Raw genomic sequence first — 16,213 nt, forward strand, 5'->3', positions numbered from 1 at the left:
CATTACAAATTGGATAGATAAGAATGATATATTTGTTAGTTGATGAATGAAAGCCATGTAATCAACCTTCCAACTATCTATTACAAGTTATGATATGTTTGATTATTATATGCTAACATTTGGTTTATTTTTTTTGAGGTGTGGTCAGGTAGGGTGAAGTTTTTCTTTTGCTTATGTTACCATTACGAACTCAACAAAACTTAACCAAGCCTAATAATTTTCAGCTCTTACCAAATGAATTTAGATATACAAAGTCTAATTAGATTTAGTAAGGCATTGTTTAAGACTATCATACAATTCTAGCCTTGCATGTTTCACCCCTTCTGGGAAAAAAACAATTTCGCAGCCCAGCCAAAGCCTTGGCTATATATCTTTTGAATTATATTATCATCAATCTTTTTATGTTCCTTTCATATTTGGTGTTTATTGAAATTTACTTTCATTTTTTCTCTGATAAATGAATAATTTTACATTAGTTTAGATCGCTCAGTTATCTTAAAGTGCACTGCCAATGTCTTATCTAAAAATCGAGTATAGATGGGTGTAACGTTTGTCATAATAATATAATGCAATTGAATTAATTATATTATGCCGCCCATATATAGTGTCGGCAAAGATAACAAAGTTAATAAAATTCATAAGTGTTCTCACTACAGCGCTCAGGAAAGGCACTTCAGCAGTTGATCAAAGTACTCCTAACTTCATCCAACATTGAACAAAGACCAAATATGCCAGTTACTTTAAAAATTGTCATACCAGTTTCAACCAAACATATCCATGTCTCCCCTTATCTAATCAATTTTTTTAGTACGTATATGTAAAGTAGAAGTATATTTATGATAAGTTGTGCAAAAAATCACAAAAATCGATTTTTGCACATCTGATCAAACTCATGAAAAGTTATATAATTATAGTTAGTCTTTATTTGTTCTAGATTTGTTAAATGAAGACTTTCTCTTGCACTTTGAGGAAATTAACCATTACAACTTTCTGGGTGTAATCTCCAACACTCGGTAAAGCCTTTTTCGTCCTGCAATCTAAGGGGAAAATGAGGAAATTATTTGTGGTTGATGCCGATCTAGTGCATCTAAATCCCAGTGTGCCATAGATGAAGGTCAACGTGACGGGTTGTCTCCAACAAACAAACTTTCTTCAATAAATCCATTGCGCATGTGTGACCTCTTGTTTCCATATCTCGTCTTATAAACTCTGGCAGTTTGACGATACCCGGGGCCGTGTTCTCTTAATAATCACTAGATACGGTCAGGTAAGTTTTCATTAAGTAAAATAGTATTAGATTTTAAAAAGATATGATAGCACCAGCTCCCAGGTTCTTCACACACATATTTTTGTAGTTTATTTTCTGCTGGATATTCGTATCGAGGGTTTCTGTCAGTCTTTGGACTTCATCTTGGTACCCTTACAAGATGATGGATCCTCCTCACCACTTACTCTTTTAGGGACTTCGTTATCATCTCAAAAAATATTCATGTACTTGTTGATTCCTTCTATCAGGTCATTCCAATTTTCAGGACAATTGTTTAGCCCAAAATTGAACCCTGCGGCAGCCTACTGGTGACGCCTACAGATTTCCAGAAGGCTTTTCCGACATCCGTCGTTTGTTCCCTTCTACTAACTTATTTTTTTTTTTCTATGAAAGGTACCTCCTTTATTACTGACAGAAGAATCAATTTCTTCACTAACCTCATGCGTGGTATGATGTCAAGTCTTTCTGCTAATCAAGCTACACCAACCTTTTCTCTCGCCTATTACTGAATTCACTCATGAGGTTTAGGTTTATTATTACCAATGAATCTTTCTCTATATCTGTGTTGTCTCTCTCTCTCTTAAGTAGTTATTCCTATGGTTTCTGATTATCTTTTCCACTGATTTACAGATCAGCTTTTTCGTAGAGACTGATGCGTATTTCGGCTTCACTTTCCATTCTTCTTTCTTAAAGATAGGTTTGACACTTGCACTCCTTCCTTTAGAGTTATCTTGAACTATCTTTTTAAAGTGGCGCGTCAAGCGTGTCTTCAACACATAATGGAGAAAGTTCATCACAACTATGAACATTGTATGTGTCAAGGCTATTCACTAGCCCCTCTTCCTGTTTATTTGAAGTCTCTCTCTCTCTCCTTTACATAGTCATCATAAATGTTGACAAATATTAATTCGTTAATACAGAACTTAGCTAGTGATGATCGCTGGCTGTTCGAGTGCAAGCTTTTTAGAAAATATATATATCATTTCTAGCAATTTTGAGTTTGTGGTTATACCGAAAACTATCACATCAAATTCATAATGATCCTCAGTGACTGAATGTTGATTTTTATGCTAGATGATGCTAAGTATTTTCGTATTAATATATTGGTAAATGATAAAAAAAAATTATGACCAGTGTCGTTTATATATAAATCAGTTTATGGTTTATTAACTCAAAAAAATACCCTTACATTATCATGATAATGATTTTGAAACTATATAATTGTGAGAGTAAAACTCTGGAAATGATATGAAGAGGACCAGCTGATGGTTGCAAACAACATGGCCGCCAGCATGGGACTGCGGCGGCTATCCGTTGTGAAGACCTTCCACCGCAGTTCCTCCATTACACATCACATCAGATTATTTAGGACGAGTACCGTCAGCCTTTACCTCTGTTGTCAATCCTCACCAAAAATCGGTCGCTTAAAACTGCTGTCAGAACTGTGGGATAAGGGTAAGTGTCGAGCAGGAGCGGTAGTTATTACGTCGTCTGCTTTCTTACGTAAGTCACTTTTACGAGGTTAAAAATTTATTAATTTCACCCATGATATTAATTCGTATTACGAGCTTTGTAATTAACAGAAAAGAAAGATGCAGAAGTTCGTTTTTGTTTGAGGGAAACCATAGTATGGTAGTTGATCACATGGGTCTTGCTCGTTAATGGTTGTAGTAAGAGAGTAACATTAATGTTCGCCTCTAAGCTTAAAAACAACCTAAACAGAATCTGTTGTCCTGTTTACTTCATAGAAGCCCTTTAGACCGGTGATGTTTGAAATGCAGCTTTATTGACACGTAAAGAAATAAATGATAAATGTTAATATTTGTGAACGTCAGGTTAACTGGGGAATAACATCGAAGTATGTGAGACATTTCTAGAAATTAACAAAACCTATTGAGAAAAATGATCAGAACCCAGAAAAAAACTCTGACTCCAATCCATCCCTTCCCCCACAGGAGTTGACAATTATATTAACTTAGTTAATAATTACCCCAGCCCCCATGAACCTGACATCCTTCCTTGTGGCATTATACGTCAACAGCTGATGATGTTTTATGGCTCATGTCATGTGTATGGCTACATATAGATAGTAGTCTGCTATTTAGGGTTCAAAAAGATGAGAGTATTAAGCTTTTTCTGATATGCAGTTAATTGACTTATAGTGGTATCTATTGTAAAATATTAGATGAAATATTTCGGTGATTAATGCTATGATTATGTTCTAGTTTTTCTTACTTTATGTCTCCCTCATATTGTGGTTAATGCTGTAATTATGTTCTAGTTTTTTTTTTTACCTTATGTCTCCCTCAAAATGTGCAGGATGTTCATTTGTTCAGTGTATTGAAGAAAGAAATTTGTTCTCTATTTTTCACACTGACTATTAAGGTTAGGAAGTAACATTCCACAAAATATATTATAGATTTGTTGATATTCTATTTACAGGTAGGTTAATAAGACCAGTGCATAGTTTACAGTTCCACACGTCTTCAAACCCTCAGCAGCGGGATTATTATGAAGTTCTTGGGGTTCCTCGTAATGCCTCTAATAAGGATATTAAGAAGGCTTACTACCAGCTAGCAAAAAAGCACCACCCAGATGTCAACAAAGATGATCCTGCAGCACAGAAAAAGTTCACTGAAGTATCAGAAGCTTATGAGGTAAAATAAATATTCTTTCTATAATTAGGCTTACAAGAAAGAATTTGTTGCTTAATACAGTAGTAAAGTAATATTGCTTGTGTACCCTTCAGCATTCATAAATTTTATGTTCATTTTATGTTTGTGAAACAAAAATATATTATCATACAAAGATATTGAAAACATTTATAATCAACTGTGGAGTTTCTAAGATATTGAAAACATTTATAATCTACTGTGGAGTTTCTAAGATATTGAAAACATTTATAATCTACTGTGGAGTTTCTAAGGAGCAGTTCTTTCTCCAGGCCTCTTCTGTCTCCTCTTGCATGATCAACCATTATCTCCAGTAACCCATAACATGAGGGTCCTTTCATATGCAGATTACTTCATAATCACACCACACCACCCCAAAACCAAAGTAGCAAAAAAAAAAAAAAACTTTCAGCACTACAGTACACAAGAGGAATAATGGCTCATCATGAACAAAACATCCACACCTCTGTAGAAGTCTTAATTCACCCTTTTATCTCCAGTTAGACACAAATTCAGCTCACACCTTTTAGTCACCTTGTATAAACATTCTTTCCCATGAATAAGATGCCAACTATTCTTGGCATCACATATGATACACAGATGGCATTCATTCCCCATTCAGAAACATCAACACATAATCACCACACAAACTTAATGCCATCACAACCTTATCTGGTACCATATTTGGGCAAGAAAAAGAAATTCTTGAAAGGCTACTCAGTAGAATACAACTAGATGGTGAGATATGTAAAAGTAACTTTTTGGTAATTTTTGTGTTTTTGCTAATGTATAAGGGAGATATTTTGCATTCCTTGATCATAGTGACTTTAAGAGAGCTTTGAACTGATAAGATTCCTCTGGTTATTACCAAATGAGATGGTAGAATCATTTTAAGATTTTTTTTTGCAGGTTTTAGGGGATGAGGAGAAGCGCAGACAGTATGACACTCTGGGACACACAGCAGAACAGATGGGCAGAGCAGGTGGTATGGGCAGTGCAGGAAATCCATTCCAGTCTGGGTGGAGCTACCAGACCACAATTGACCCAGAGGAACTTTTCAAGAAGATATTTGGTGACTTCCGTAGAGCTGGAATGGACATGGGAGACCATGACTTTGCCGAGTCTGCATTTGGCTTTGGTTCTGCTCAGGAGGCATGTAATCAGCTTAGGTTAATTCATTATTGAAAATATGAAGTTTATGTATATACATATTTATGTGGGTGGGTTGGGCCATTCTTTCGTCTGTTTCCTTGCCTTACCTTGCTAATGCAGGGGACAGTGACTAAGTATGATGATGATAATAATGAAGTTGATAATATTCTGATTTTTTGGGGGGAAGAAAATGATTCATTGTTAATGGATACTTGGAATGTTTGCTTTATCATTGTTGAAGGCTGGTGATTTACTTTAGAGTATCTGTAAAGTACAGATAAAAAGAAGGTTCAGTAAAGCATAGTAGTTGATATGTCCTTAATAAAAGGAAATATGATGGATTGGGTATATCATTGGTAATCTGTTCATAAGTGTTGAAAATTGAATTGATGGACCAAATTCATATTACTATTTTGTCTTATGAAATACCCAGTATCCTTTATGTGTCTCACAATGATGGCGGATGAAAATGATTGAAGGTTTATAACCTACTTGTAGGAATGTATCATGGCATATAAATACAAACTTATTTTCCTGTTTTCCTCAGCAGTTATACTGCTTGATTTATGCTGAAAAAAGTAAGTTTTACTCATTCTAGTATGTGATTTTAGTAATTACTTGGATATCAGTATTTCATCAATGTTATATGGTTGCGAGGCATGGGCTATAGATGGGTTTGGGTGGAAGAGGGTGGATGTGTTGGAAATGAAGTGTTTGAGGACAGTATGTGGTGTGAGGTGGTTTTATCGAGTAAGTAATGAAAGGGTAATAGAGATGTGTGGTAATGAGAAGAGTGTGGTTGAGAGAGTAGAAGAGGGTGTGTTGAAATGGTTTGGACACATGGAGAGAAAGAGTGAGGAAAGATTGACAAAGAGGATATATGTATCCGAGGTGAAAGGAAGAAGTAGAAGGAGACCAAATTGGAGGTGGAATTATGGAGTGAAAAAGATTTTGAGCAATCAGGCCGGAACATACAGGAGGGTGAAAGTTGTACAAGGAATAGAGTGAATTGGAACTTTGTGGTATACTGGGGTCAACATGCTGTCATTGGATTGAACCAGGGCATGTGAAGCATATGGGGTAAACCATGGAAAGGTCTGTGGGGCTTGGATGTGGAAAGGGAGGTTTCGTTTCAGTGCATTACACATGACAGCTAGAGACTGAGTGTGAACGAATGTGGCCTTTTTTGTCTGTTCCTGGCGCTGCCTCGCTGGAGGGAGAGGGAATGCTGTTTCGTGTGTGGCGGGGTGGCTACGGGAATGGATGAAGGCAGCGAGTATGGATATGTGCATGTGTATATATGTATATGTTTGTGTATGTATATGTGCATGTGTGGGCATTTATGTATATACATGTATATGTGAGTGGTCTGGGCCATTCCTTGTCTGTTTCCTTTTGCTACCTCGCTGATGCGGTAGACAGCGGTTAAGTATAACATAAGTATAATAATCATTATTTCACCTTTGTATGTACATATGGATGGAATGCAATTCCAGATGATTTTGCCAGTTCTTCCATACTCATAGTCAGTTGAAGTTGGCTGATTGATAATAAAAGTTTTGATATTTTAGAATTTGGTAAGGTTCCAGTGTATGGGTACCACAGAAAATATCTGTAATGGTTGTTTCAAATGACATCAGAGATATAGTAATTTTAGCTTTCTAGGTGAGATTAGGTAAGGTTTTCATAGATTCTGTTGATTTTTAAGTGTTTCCCTTACTTGTACAGTATCTCACATTTTTCCCAATCAGTACAGCCCTCCTCTATCAGTTTAGGTAAGGTTTGCTTGGATTGTTTTTCTTGTAAAGTAATCATTCAGAGTATCAAACAGTCCCTCAGGTACACAATATTGGTCGATATTTCCACTGTTTACATCTGTGTCAGTGAATGAGGCCTTTCCTTCATCTATTCGTGGAGCTACCCCACAAATTCAGGAAATGGCAAACAGTTATGAAAGAAAAGATTTCTCTTGCATTTGTTTAGTATCATGGAACATATACCCTTTGATTGATAACAATGCCATGTGTTTTCCTCATATCTGTACATTGCTGCCAAACATTCCCCAGTCTTTATGTTTGATATTACCATCAGCAGATGCTATTATTATTTACTGAGGATTACTTTCTTTGGGGTATCATTGTCGAGAGTTATACTATGTTGCCATAGTATTACTATTCGTTTTGTTAAATCAGATGACTTGTATGGAATAGCAGGGTAACATGATGATGTGAAGAGGAGGAAGGTAATAAAAATAAATGTAAGCGCAAGATCCTCCCTCTGCTCTTCCTTTTCCTTTCTCCTTCCTCCTTTTTCTTCCTTTCTTCCTCCCTCCTGTAAACCATATAAGGTTTTGTTTTGTCCCAGCAGATTGCCCTCAACTTAACCTTCTCTCAAGCAGCTCGAGGAATCAATAAAGATATCTCCATTAACACTGTAGATGTTTGTCCAAAATGTTCAGGGAACAGATGTGAACCAGGAACAAAAGCTACTCGTTGCCAGTATTGTAATGGTACAGGCATGGAAACTATCACCACAGGTAAGAACGATTTTCATATTGTTTTCTTGTATCTGTCTTTATCCATCTGTTTGAGCTCATCTTCTCTGACTATTGTTTATGGTGAAATTTTATTTCTCTTATATGCCAGGAAGACTTCTACCTGCTGTTAGAATTATTATTTGGAAGACCTGCTGATGTAATTACATACTTGTAATTATGTATTTATGCTGTATGAGGAGGAAGTTTTATACTTGTGGGGCCCCTCCTCCTCTTGAACATTCTCTATTATGACACATCTCAAATTCATGTTTAGTGTTTGCTTTCATGAGTTGTATGCATGTGTCACTGCCACTAAGGCATGAACCCATAGAACACATCTGGCTGCTGTTTCTCATGGTTTCTGTGTGGAGACTGGCTTCACAAGGATTGACCTGTGATACCTCCTCTCCTTGAACAGCAAAACTGTGGAATTTTCTTTTCCACATCTTTCCATGTTCCTATGATTTTTTTATTTATTCAAGAGTCATGTTTTCAAACATTGAAGGAGCTCTTGTTGATTTATACTTTCGTTAAGGATGAGGCAGGCACTAAAAGCTAAGAAGAGGCACTGGAGTTCAAGAGTTAGGGAGACTATTGCTGTGGCCACCCATTTGAGGGAGTCGCAGGTGGGAACAGGCATCAGAGGTATAGGTAGATAGATAGATAGATAGATAGATAGATAGATAGATTGATTAGGTGCTTTTAGTTGATTCACCAGATTTTTGAGCTGTGCTGTTTTTAGACCTCTTCCATTTATCACATATTCTGTAAACTATTTATTTGTCTATATTTCTGATGCCTATTCCATTCTGAAACTCCCTGAAGGGGATTGCCATGGCAATAGAGTCTCCATAATTAGTGAACTCCAGTGCTGATTCATATCCTTTTGTTCCTCATCCTAAACAGGCTACTGGGAGAGGGCAAGTCTCCTACCTAATGGTCTGACTGACTACTTCTACCTAATGTTCCTACCTGCTACTGCTATGTAATGTTTTATGTAATGCTCCTACCTAAATGTTCTTACCTATTAATCCTATCTATTGCTCCTACCATTTTGCTAAACGACGGGGCTAACACAAGTGCTCACCACAAGAAAATCTTAAGAGGAAGGAGCTGTGTGAGTTAAGTGTTATGTATGACAAGGAGAGATTACATGTTTGGGAACAGAATGCCAGTAGTCTACTTGTGGGTGAGGCAGAAAAAATGACAGCAACATGAGTCAGAGAGTGCAACTTGACACCCACTGAACTGCTGGCTCACCACACAGCCATTACTAACCCTCCTGATACCCAGGCGGGTAGCATTGGTAATATACCTCCTTGGTTGTTGGCTGCTAACCAGCCACTACCTACTACATATTCTGTAAATCTGCTGAAATTTGTTATACAGTTTGAAGCAGCTACTGTTAGTCATATGTCCTCTCTAGGAAGAGTTATAGGTCATTCAAGATCTAAGTGACTTGACCACTTAACATTTGTGGGTAGTCCTTCATCTTTAAGTTTGTACATCTCTCTCTCTCTTTTTTATGTACCAGTGAAAAAAAATAGTGACATTGTAGGAACATGAAACCCTTGTCAACTTCTTAGTATATGTTCTTGGGCTGCATAGGTTATAAGCCTGTGAGCAGTTGTGGCAATTTGTGATTCATTAATATTAATATTTATTATTATTTCATATCCATTTACTGTTTTGATAGATTTCCCTAAAAAGAAGATTCACTTTCATGAAATAGTTGATTAGTGCATATGATTTTCCAGAATTCACTATTGATAGCCATTCTACAGGTCCATTTGTGATGCGTCAGACATGTCGTTACTGTCACGGGACACGGATGCATATTAAATACCCGTGCTCAGAGTGTGAGGGTAAAGGTCAGACTGTACAGAGGAAGGCAGTCACAGTTCCTGTTCCTGCAGGTATGTACTGATGATAAGGAAATGGTTGTCGATACATATCTTTTTTGAAAGTGACTCTCATATACTTATTTACACATCCATTCTCCAGCTGTCATAATACAAAACCAGTACCTGACATTGGGGTTGCCTGGGCCTGGTCTCTGTCTCTCGCCCTAAATTTAATGCCTCATCACAGGCCCTCACCTACATCCAGATGTTAAATGTGCATTTCACCTTTTTTATGTGTTTGGTATACTGGCACACTGTATTACACAACTTTCTTACCTCAGGATCCTTTCTGTAGGGCTCCTGCAGCACTTGGGAAGCTGGTCACATTCACATAGTGGGACCACAGTTTAAGGAGGGTGGTAATATTTAGCTTATGTTTGTGGGGTGTGTGTGTGTGTGTGTGTGTGTAGCACAGTTAAGGAGTAAATGTTCATTGTGTTTAGTAAGTTTTATCTTGGGTCTGTAGGGTCCTGTGATATGTTGAAATAGTATTTGTAGAGCTGGAGAGACAGTTGGTTGCTAGAATGCTGAAGAGATAAAGTAGCTCTTGCATTCCTGGGGAGTGTAGTTTTAGCTGGATTATGTATGGTGGGGTAGAGTTGAATGCTAGCTTGGGAGGGCCATTGTTTAGGGTGTTATTACAGTGGCCATATGTTTTGTTTAATGTTATGCCATGCTCACTAGGGAATGGGGGCTAACTGCAGGCATGGATTGTTGAAATTTGTTGTTAGCATTTTATTTCTAGTAGGAGTCTACTTTGGGGTTGATAACTGGTTATTAAGTGGTTTAGAAAGGAGGGTTCTAATCCTGTTATTAAGAACTGAGTTTCAAGCATATTGAAGTGAGATATGTATTGGAAATACTTTTGTTTTCATTGTGTAGGTGTTGAATTTTGAGATTCCAAGGCAGCCATCAGTGTGCTCTGCAGCTTTGTTATATTTGTCTTTGACAGGGGAAATGACTAGGCAGATGAGTCATAGTTTAGAGGAAACAGGTTGATTACTTGGAGAGAAGAACAAGGGCCACTTTTTCATGTCCAAAACTGGTACTGGAAAATGCTTTGAGGACCCTTATTTTCTTTATGGTCTTTGTGTTGATGTTTGGGGTGTGGGAAGAGAATGTTATGTTTGTTGTACATAATGCCCAAAACAGTTGGAATCTTATTGCGTGGAAACTGTTTTACCATTCACGGTTATGGAAGGTTGCAGGTTGGATTCATGTCTATCCAGGGTGAAGAGGATGATGGTGAATATTTGTGGGGACTCACTTCATCTTTCGTAGTGCTTTCTATGCATTATTGAAATGTCCCTCATGTTTTTTAAAGTTTCTTTATTTTTGTAGCAGTTGTTTACCATTTCCTGCTTTAACAAGAAAGTACCAGGAACACACAACTGAGCCTTAGAGGAAAATTTATCTCTTGGCTCCTTCCTCTGTTCCTTCTTTTGGAAAGTAATAATGCAGGATGGTTGGATTTCCAGCCCTGCCCCTCAAAGTCACCTTATGAGACATGCAGGAGACATTTGTGTCTACTATTCTTTCTCCCCAGTCCCCACTGGATATTGTCTGAAGCTATTGTTAAGATATACAGTGTGCTTGAGTGAGATTATGCATATCAAAGGAAAGTTGTAACTGTCATATCCATATTACAAGCTAAAGAAATAATCGTATCTTTATTTTCATGAAGGTGTGGAAGATGGACAGACCTTAAGAATGACAGTAGGAAGAAAAGAAGTTTTTGTACGAATCAACGTAAGCAAGAGTGACTATTTTCAGCGTGATGGTGCTGATGTCCACACAGATGTAACAGTCTCTTTAGCCCAAGCTGCTCTTGGGGGGGCAACAAGAATACAAGGCATTTATGAGGATATCACATTACAGGTAATTATATCTTGGTGTACTCTAAGAGATTGTATGGGTATAGCAATTGTGGACCTAAAAGGCAACTGAAGTGATGCACAGGGACTGAGTTGGTGGGATATGGTGTGACTGATAAACTAACATGGAATTACCTTCATTGCAACAATTCTAGGAAATCTCATCACATATTTATTTATTATACTTACCCTTGATTGCTTTCTTTGAACCTTCATAGTTTATCTTCTGTTTTGTAGACTGGTGCTTAGTTTCTGCTATACTATGTAACCTGAAGTTATGACCCTGGCATGTGAAATGTTTGGGGTAAACCATGGAAAGGTCTGTAGGGTCAGAATGTGGATAGGGAGCTGTGGTTTTGGTGCATAGCACATGACAATTAGAGACCGAGTGTGAATGAATGTGGCCTTTTTTGTCTGTTTTCCTGGTGCTACCTCACTGACGTAGGGGATGGCGATGCTGTTTATTTTGGGTGGGTTGGTGCCAGGAATGGATGAAGGCAAGCAAGTATGAATATGCACATGTTTATATATGCATATGTACATGTATGTGTGTTTATGTGTATATATGTGTATATGAGTGGATGGGTCTTTCTTTGTCTGTTTCCTGGCGCTACCTTGCTAATGTGGAAAATTGCGATCACTTATAATGATGATGTAATCTTGCAAAGTTGTAAGTAGTTTCGAGGAATATCTACTATAAAAACACATATTCTTATGTGTTCTTTGCGAGGTAGCGCAAGGAAACAGACGAAAGAAATGGCCCAACCCACCCCCATACACATGTATATACATACGTCCACTCACGCAAATATACATACCTACACATCTTTCCATGGTTTACCCCAGACGCTGCACATGCCCTGATTCAATCCACTGACAGCACGTCAACCCCGGTATACCACATCAATCCAATTCACTCTATTCCTTGCCCTCCTTTCACCCTCCTGCATGTTCAGGCCCCAATCACACAAAATCTTTTTCACTCCATCTTTCCACCTCCAATTTGGTCTCCCACTTCTCCTCGTTCCCTCCACCTCCAACACATATATCCTCTTGGTCAATCTTTCCTCACTCATTCTCTCCATGTGCCCAAACCATTTCAAAACACCCTCTTCTGCTCTCTCAACCACGCTCTTTTTATTTCCACACATCTCTCTTACCCTTACGTTACTTACTCGATCAAACCACCTCACACCACACATTGTCCTCAAACATCTCATTTCCAGCACATCCATCCTCCTGCGCACAACTTTATCCATAGCCCACGCCTCGCAACCATACAAAATTGTTGGAACCACTATTCCTTCAAACATACCCATTTTTGCTTTCCGAGATAATGTTCTCGACTTCCACACATTCTTCAAGGCTCCTAGAATTTTCGCCCCCTCCCCCACCCTATGATCCACTTCCGCTTCCATGGTTCCATCCGCTGCCAGATCCACTCCCAGATATCTAAAACACTTTACTTCCTCCAGTTTTTCTCCATTCAAACTTACCTCCCAATTGACTTGACCCTCAACCCTACTGTACCTAATAACCTTGCTCTTATTCACATTTACTCTTAACTTTCTTCTTTCACACACTTTACCAAACTCAGTCACCAGCTTCTGCAGTTTCACACATGAATCAGCCACCAGCGCTGTATCATTAGCGAACAACAACTGACTCACTTCCCAAGCTCTCTCATCCCCAACAGACTTCATACTTGCCCCTCTTTCCAAAACTCTTGCATTCACCTCCCTAACAACCCCATCCATAAACAAATTAAACAACCATGGAGACATCACACACCCCTGCCACAAACCTACATTCACTGAGAACCAATCACTTTCCTCTCTTCCTACACGTACACATGCCGTACAACCTCGATAAAAACTTTTCACTGCTTCTAAAAACTTGCCTTCCACACCATATATTCTTAATACCTTCCACAGAGCATCTCTATCAACTCTATCATATGCCTTCTCCAGATCCATAAATGCTACATACAAATCCATTTGCTTTTCTAAGTATTCCACACATACATTCTTCAAAGCAAACACCTGATCCACACATCCTCTACCACTTCTGAAATCACACTGCTCTTCCCCAATCTGATGCTCTGTACATGCCTTCACCCTCTCAATCAATTTCCTCCCATATAATTTACCAGGAATACTCAACAAACTTATACCTCTGAAATTTGAGCACTCACTCTTATCCCCTTTGCCTTTGTACAGTGGCACATACATATACATATCAACATATACACATATGCATACACATACACAGATTTTTTTTTTTTTTTCATACTATTCGCTATTTCCCGCGATAGCGAGGTAGCGTTAAGAACAGAGGACTGGGCCTTTGAGGGAATATCCTCTCCTGGACCTCTTCTCTGTTCCTTCTTTTGGAAAAAAAAAAAAAAAAAAAAACAGGAAACAACATCACTACCCCCTGCTTCAGTGAGGTAGTGCCAGGAAAACTGTCAAAAAAGGCCACTTTCGTTTACACTCAGTCTCTAGCTGTCATATGTAATGCACTGAAACCACAGCTTCCTATCCATATCCAGGCCCTACAGACTTTTCTGTAGTTTACCCTAGACGTTTCATATGCCCTGTTTCAGTCCATTGACAGCACATCAACCCTGGTATACCACATTGTTCCAATTCTCTATTCCTTGCCTGCCACTCACCCTCCTGTATGTTCAGGCCCCAATCACTCAAAATCTTGGAATGTCATATTTTTAGATTGTAATCATATTTCATGCTAAAGTTAACTTTTCGTAAAAATGTTTTGTGTAGTACATTCCGTAGGTAGAACAATCATTTTAGGGATGAGCATAGACTTCCTTTTGAAGCTTCTTTTTTGTAGTACCCCAGGTAGGTACCTGAAATCTCTGTTACTAGGATTTTGGTGCTTGAATATTCTTACTTTTAGCAATAAACATCTCTTTAGATAGTCCTGCTAGCAATCAGCTAAGGGAAGTTTTATATAACTTTACTTAGATTGTGATGTTTATGGATATTTTCTTGTTTCTTTAGATCCCTGAGGGCACACAGTCACACTCCAGAATACGTTTAAATGGAAAAGGAATCAAGCGAGTTAACTCTTATGGTTATGGGGATCACTATGTCCATGTGAAAATAAGAATACCAACCAAAATGTCCCCTGAACAAAAGGCACTGATGACAGCATTAGCAGAGTTGGAAATGGACACTCCAGGAACGGTAAATGGAATCACATACACCAAAGATGGTAAGTACAAGCAGAATATTTAATTAGTTTAGATGTTTTATAGCTTCCATTTTTTGGTGCAAACAGAAGGCTGTATATGCAATACTTTTTCTTTTGAGTTAGTAAAACTAATATGCAGGATTTTCCCCTCTGTAATTAAAGCATTTTTGTTGTAATTCATGAACTGTGGAGAAGGTGAAGATTTGAATATTTTATGTGAAAAGTGGTTTGAAAATTAAATTTTTAAAGATTTTACTTGTCCACCATGGTTTAAATGTGAACATGATTTATATACTGCTAATAGGAAAGCAAGTGGTGTGTTTATTTGGTAAAGTAGCAGAAACTTTGGGCAAAATTTTCAAATTTTGTGTGTGGTTTGAGATTTGAATGTTGACCATTATTTGAAAAAAAACATTTTCAGCTGCCAACATGTTTTGAGTATAGGAAATGAGACACTGAATTAGATCATAGTATTAATTACCTCTGTTTCCATGAATATATTCGATTGACAAAAGTTAATGTATATATGTTGATATGGTATTTTTTTGTATATTAAACTGAAAATGCCATGTGCACTTAGATTTTTGCATAGAATTTCACTAGTTTTTATATATTCTGGTGACAAAGAAATCATTATTGATGTAAAGTTCCTGTTCAAGATAATCTTATATGTTTCTGTAGAAATGAAAATGTGATGGTTTCAAAGGTTCATGTATAGGTATGCCACCATAATTTTCATTTTTCCTCATGCAACAATTTCTGATGAGTTGAACTAACTCTCTCAGTTGTAAGTGTAACTTTTGATTTTAGTGTCTAGCTCAGAACAGATACCTGAAGTAAAATAATGTATGAATCTGTCTTTTGTCTGTCTCTTCCCATGCCAGTTAGTCTCTGGAGGGGATTAGATTTTAATGTATACTAGTTTCGCTCTGATGTCTCAAGTTGTTTGAGGACAATATGTGGTGTGAGGTGGTTTGATCGAGTAAGTAATGTAAGGGTAAGAGAGATGTGTGGAAATAAAAAGAGTGTGGTTGAGAGAGCAGAAGAGGGTGTTTTGAAATTAGTGGGAGACCAAATTGGAGGTGGAAAGATGGAGTGAAAAAGATTTTGAGTGATCGGGGCCTGAACATGCAGGAGGGATGAAAGAGTGAATTGGAACGATGTGGTATACCGGGGTTGACATGCTGTCATTGGATTGAACCAGGGCATGTGAAGCGTCTGGGGTAAACCATGGAAAGTTGTGTGGGGCCTGGATGTGGAAAGGGAGCTGTGGTTTCGGTGCATTATTACATGACAGCTAGAGACTGAGTGTGAACGAATGGGGCCTTTGGTGTCTTTTCCTAGCGCTACCTCGCACACATGAGGGGGGAGGGGTTGTTATTCCATGTGTGGCGATGTGGCGATGGGAACAAATAAAGGCAGACAGTATGAATTATGTACATGTGTATATATGTATATGTCTGTGTGTGTATATATATGTGTACATTGAGATGTATAGGTATGTATATTTGCGTGTGTGGATGTGTATGTATATACATGTGTATGTGTGCGGGTTGGGCCATTCTTTCATCTGTTTCCTTGCGCTACCTCGC

At 38.0% G+C, this 16,213-nt stretch overlaps 1 protein-coding gene across 2 annotated transcripts in view; it reads left to right on the forward strand.

Moving 5' to 3' along the window:
* Window positions 1-2,524: 2,524 nt before the first annotated feature.
* LOC139765591 (protein tumorous imaginal discs, mitochondrial) overlaps window positions 2,525-16,213 on the forward strand; it is a 40,475-nt gene continuing 26,786 nt past the window's right edge. The window contains exons 1-7 of one of the 2 annotated variants that reach the window (XM_071693223.1): window positions 2,525-2,722; window positions 3,710-3,924; window positions 4,849-5,091; window positions 7,459-7,627; window positions 9,412-9,543; window positions 11,216-11,409; window positions 14,429-14,642. In XM_071693223.1, the coding sequence (XP_071549324.1) occupies window positions 2,533-2,722; window positions 3,710-3,924; window positions 4,849-5,091; window positions 7,459-7,627; window positions 9,412-9,543; window positions 11,216-11,409; window positions 14,429-14,642 (1,357 nt within the window). In that variant the 5' untranslated portion in view covers window positions 2,525-2,532. The remainder of the gene's footprint in view (window positions 2,723-3,709; window positions 3,925-4,848; window positions 5,092-7,458; window positions 7,628-9,411; window positions 9,544-11,215; window positions 11,410-14,428; window positions 14,643-16,213) is intronic. The other variant, XM_071693225.1, reaches the window with a different exon arrangement.

Source organism: Panulirus ornatus, chromosome 55 (assembly GCF_036320965.1).
Source record: "Panulirus ornatus isolate Po-2019 chromosome 55, ASM3632096v1, whole genome shotgun sequence".
Classification (NCBI taxonomy): domain Eukaryota; kingdom Metazoa; phylum Arthropoda; class Malacostraca; order Decapoda; family Palinuridae; genus Panulirus; species Panulirus ornatus.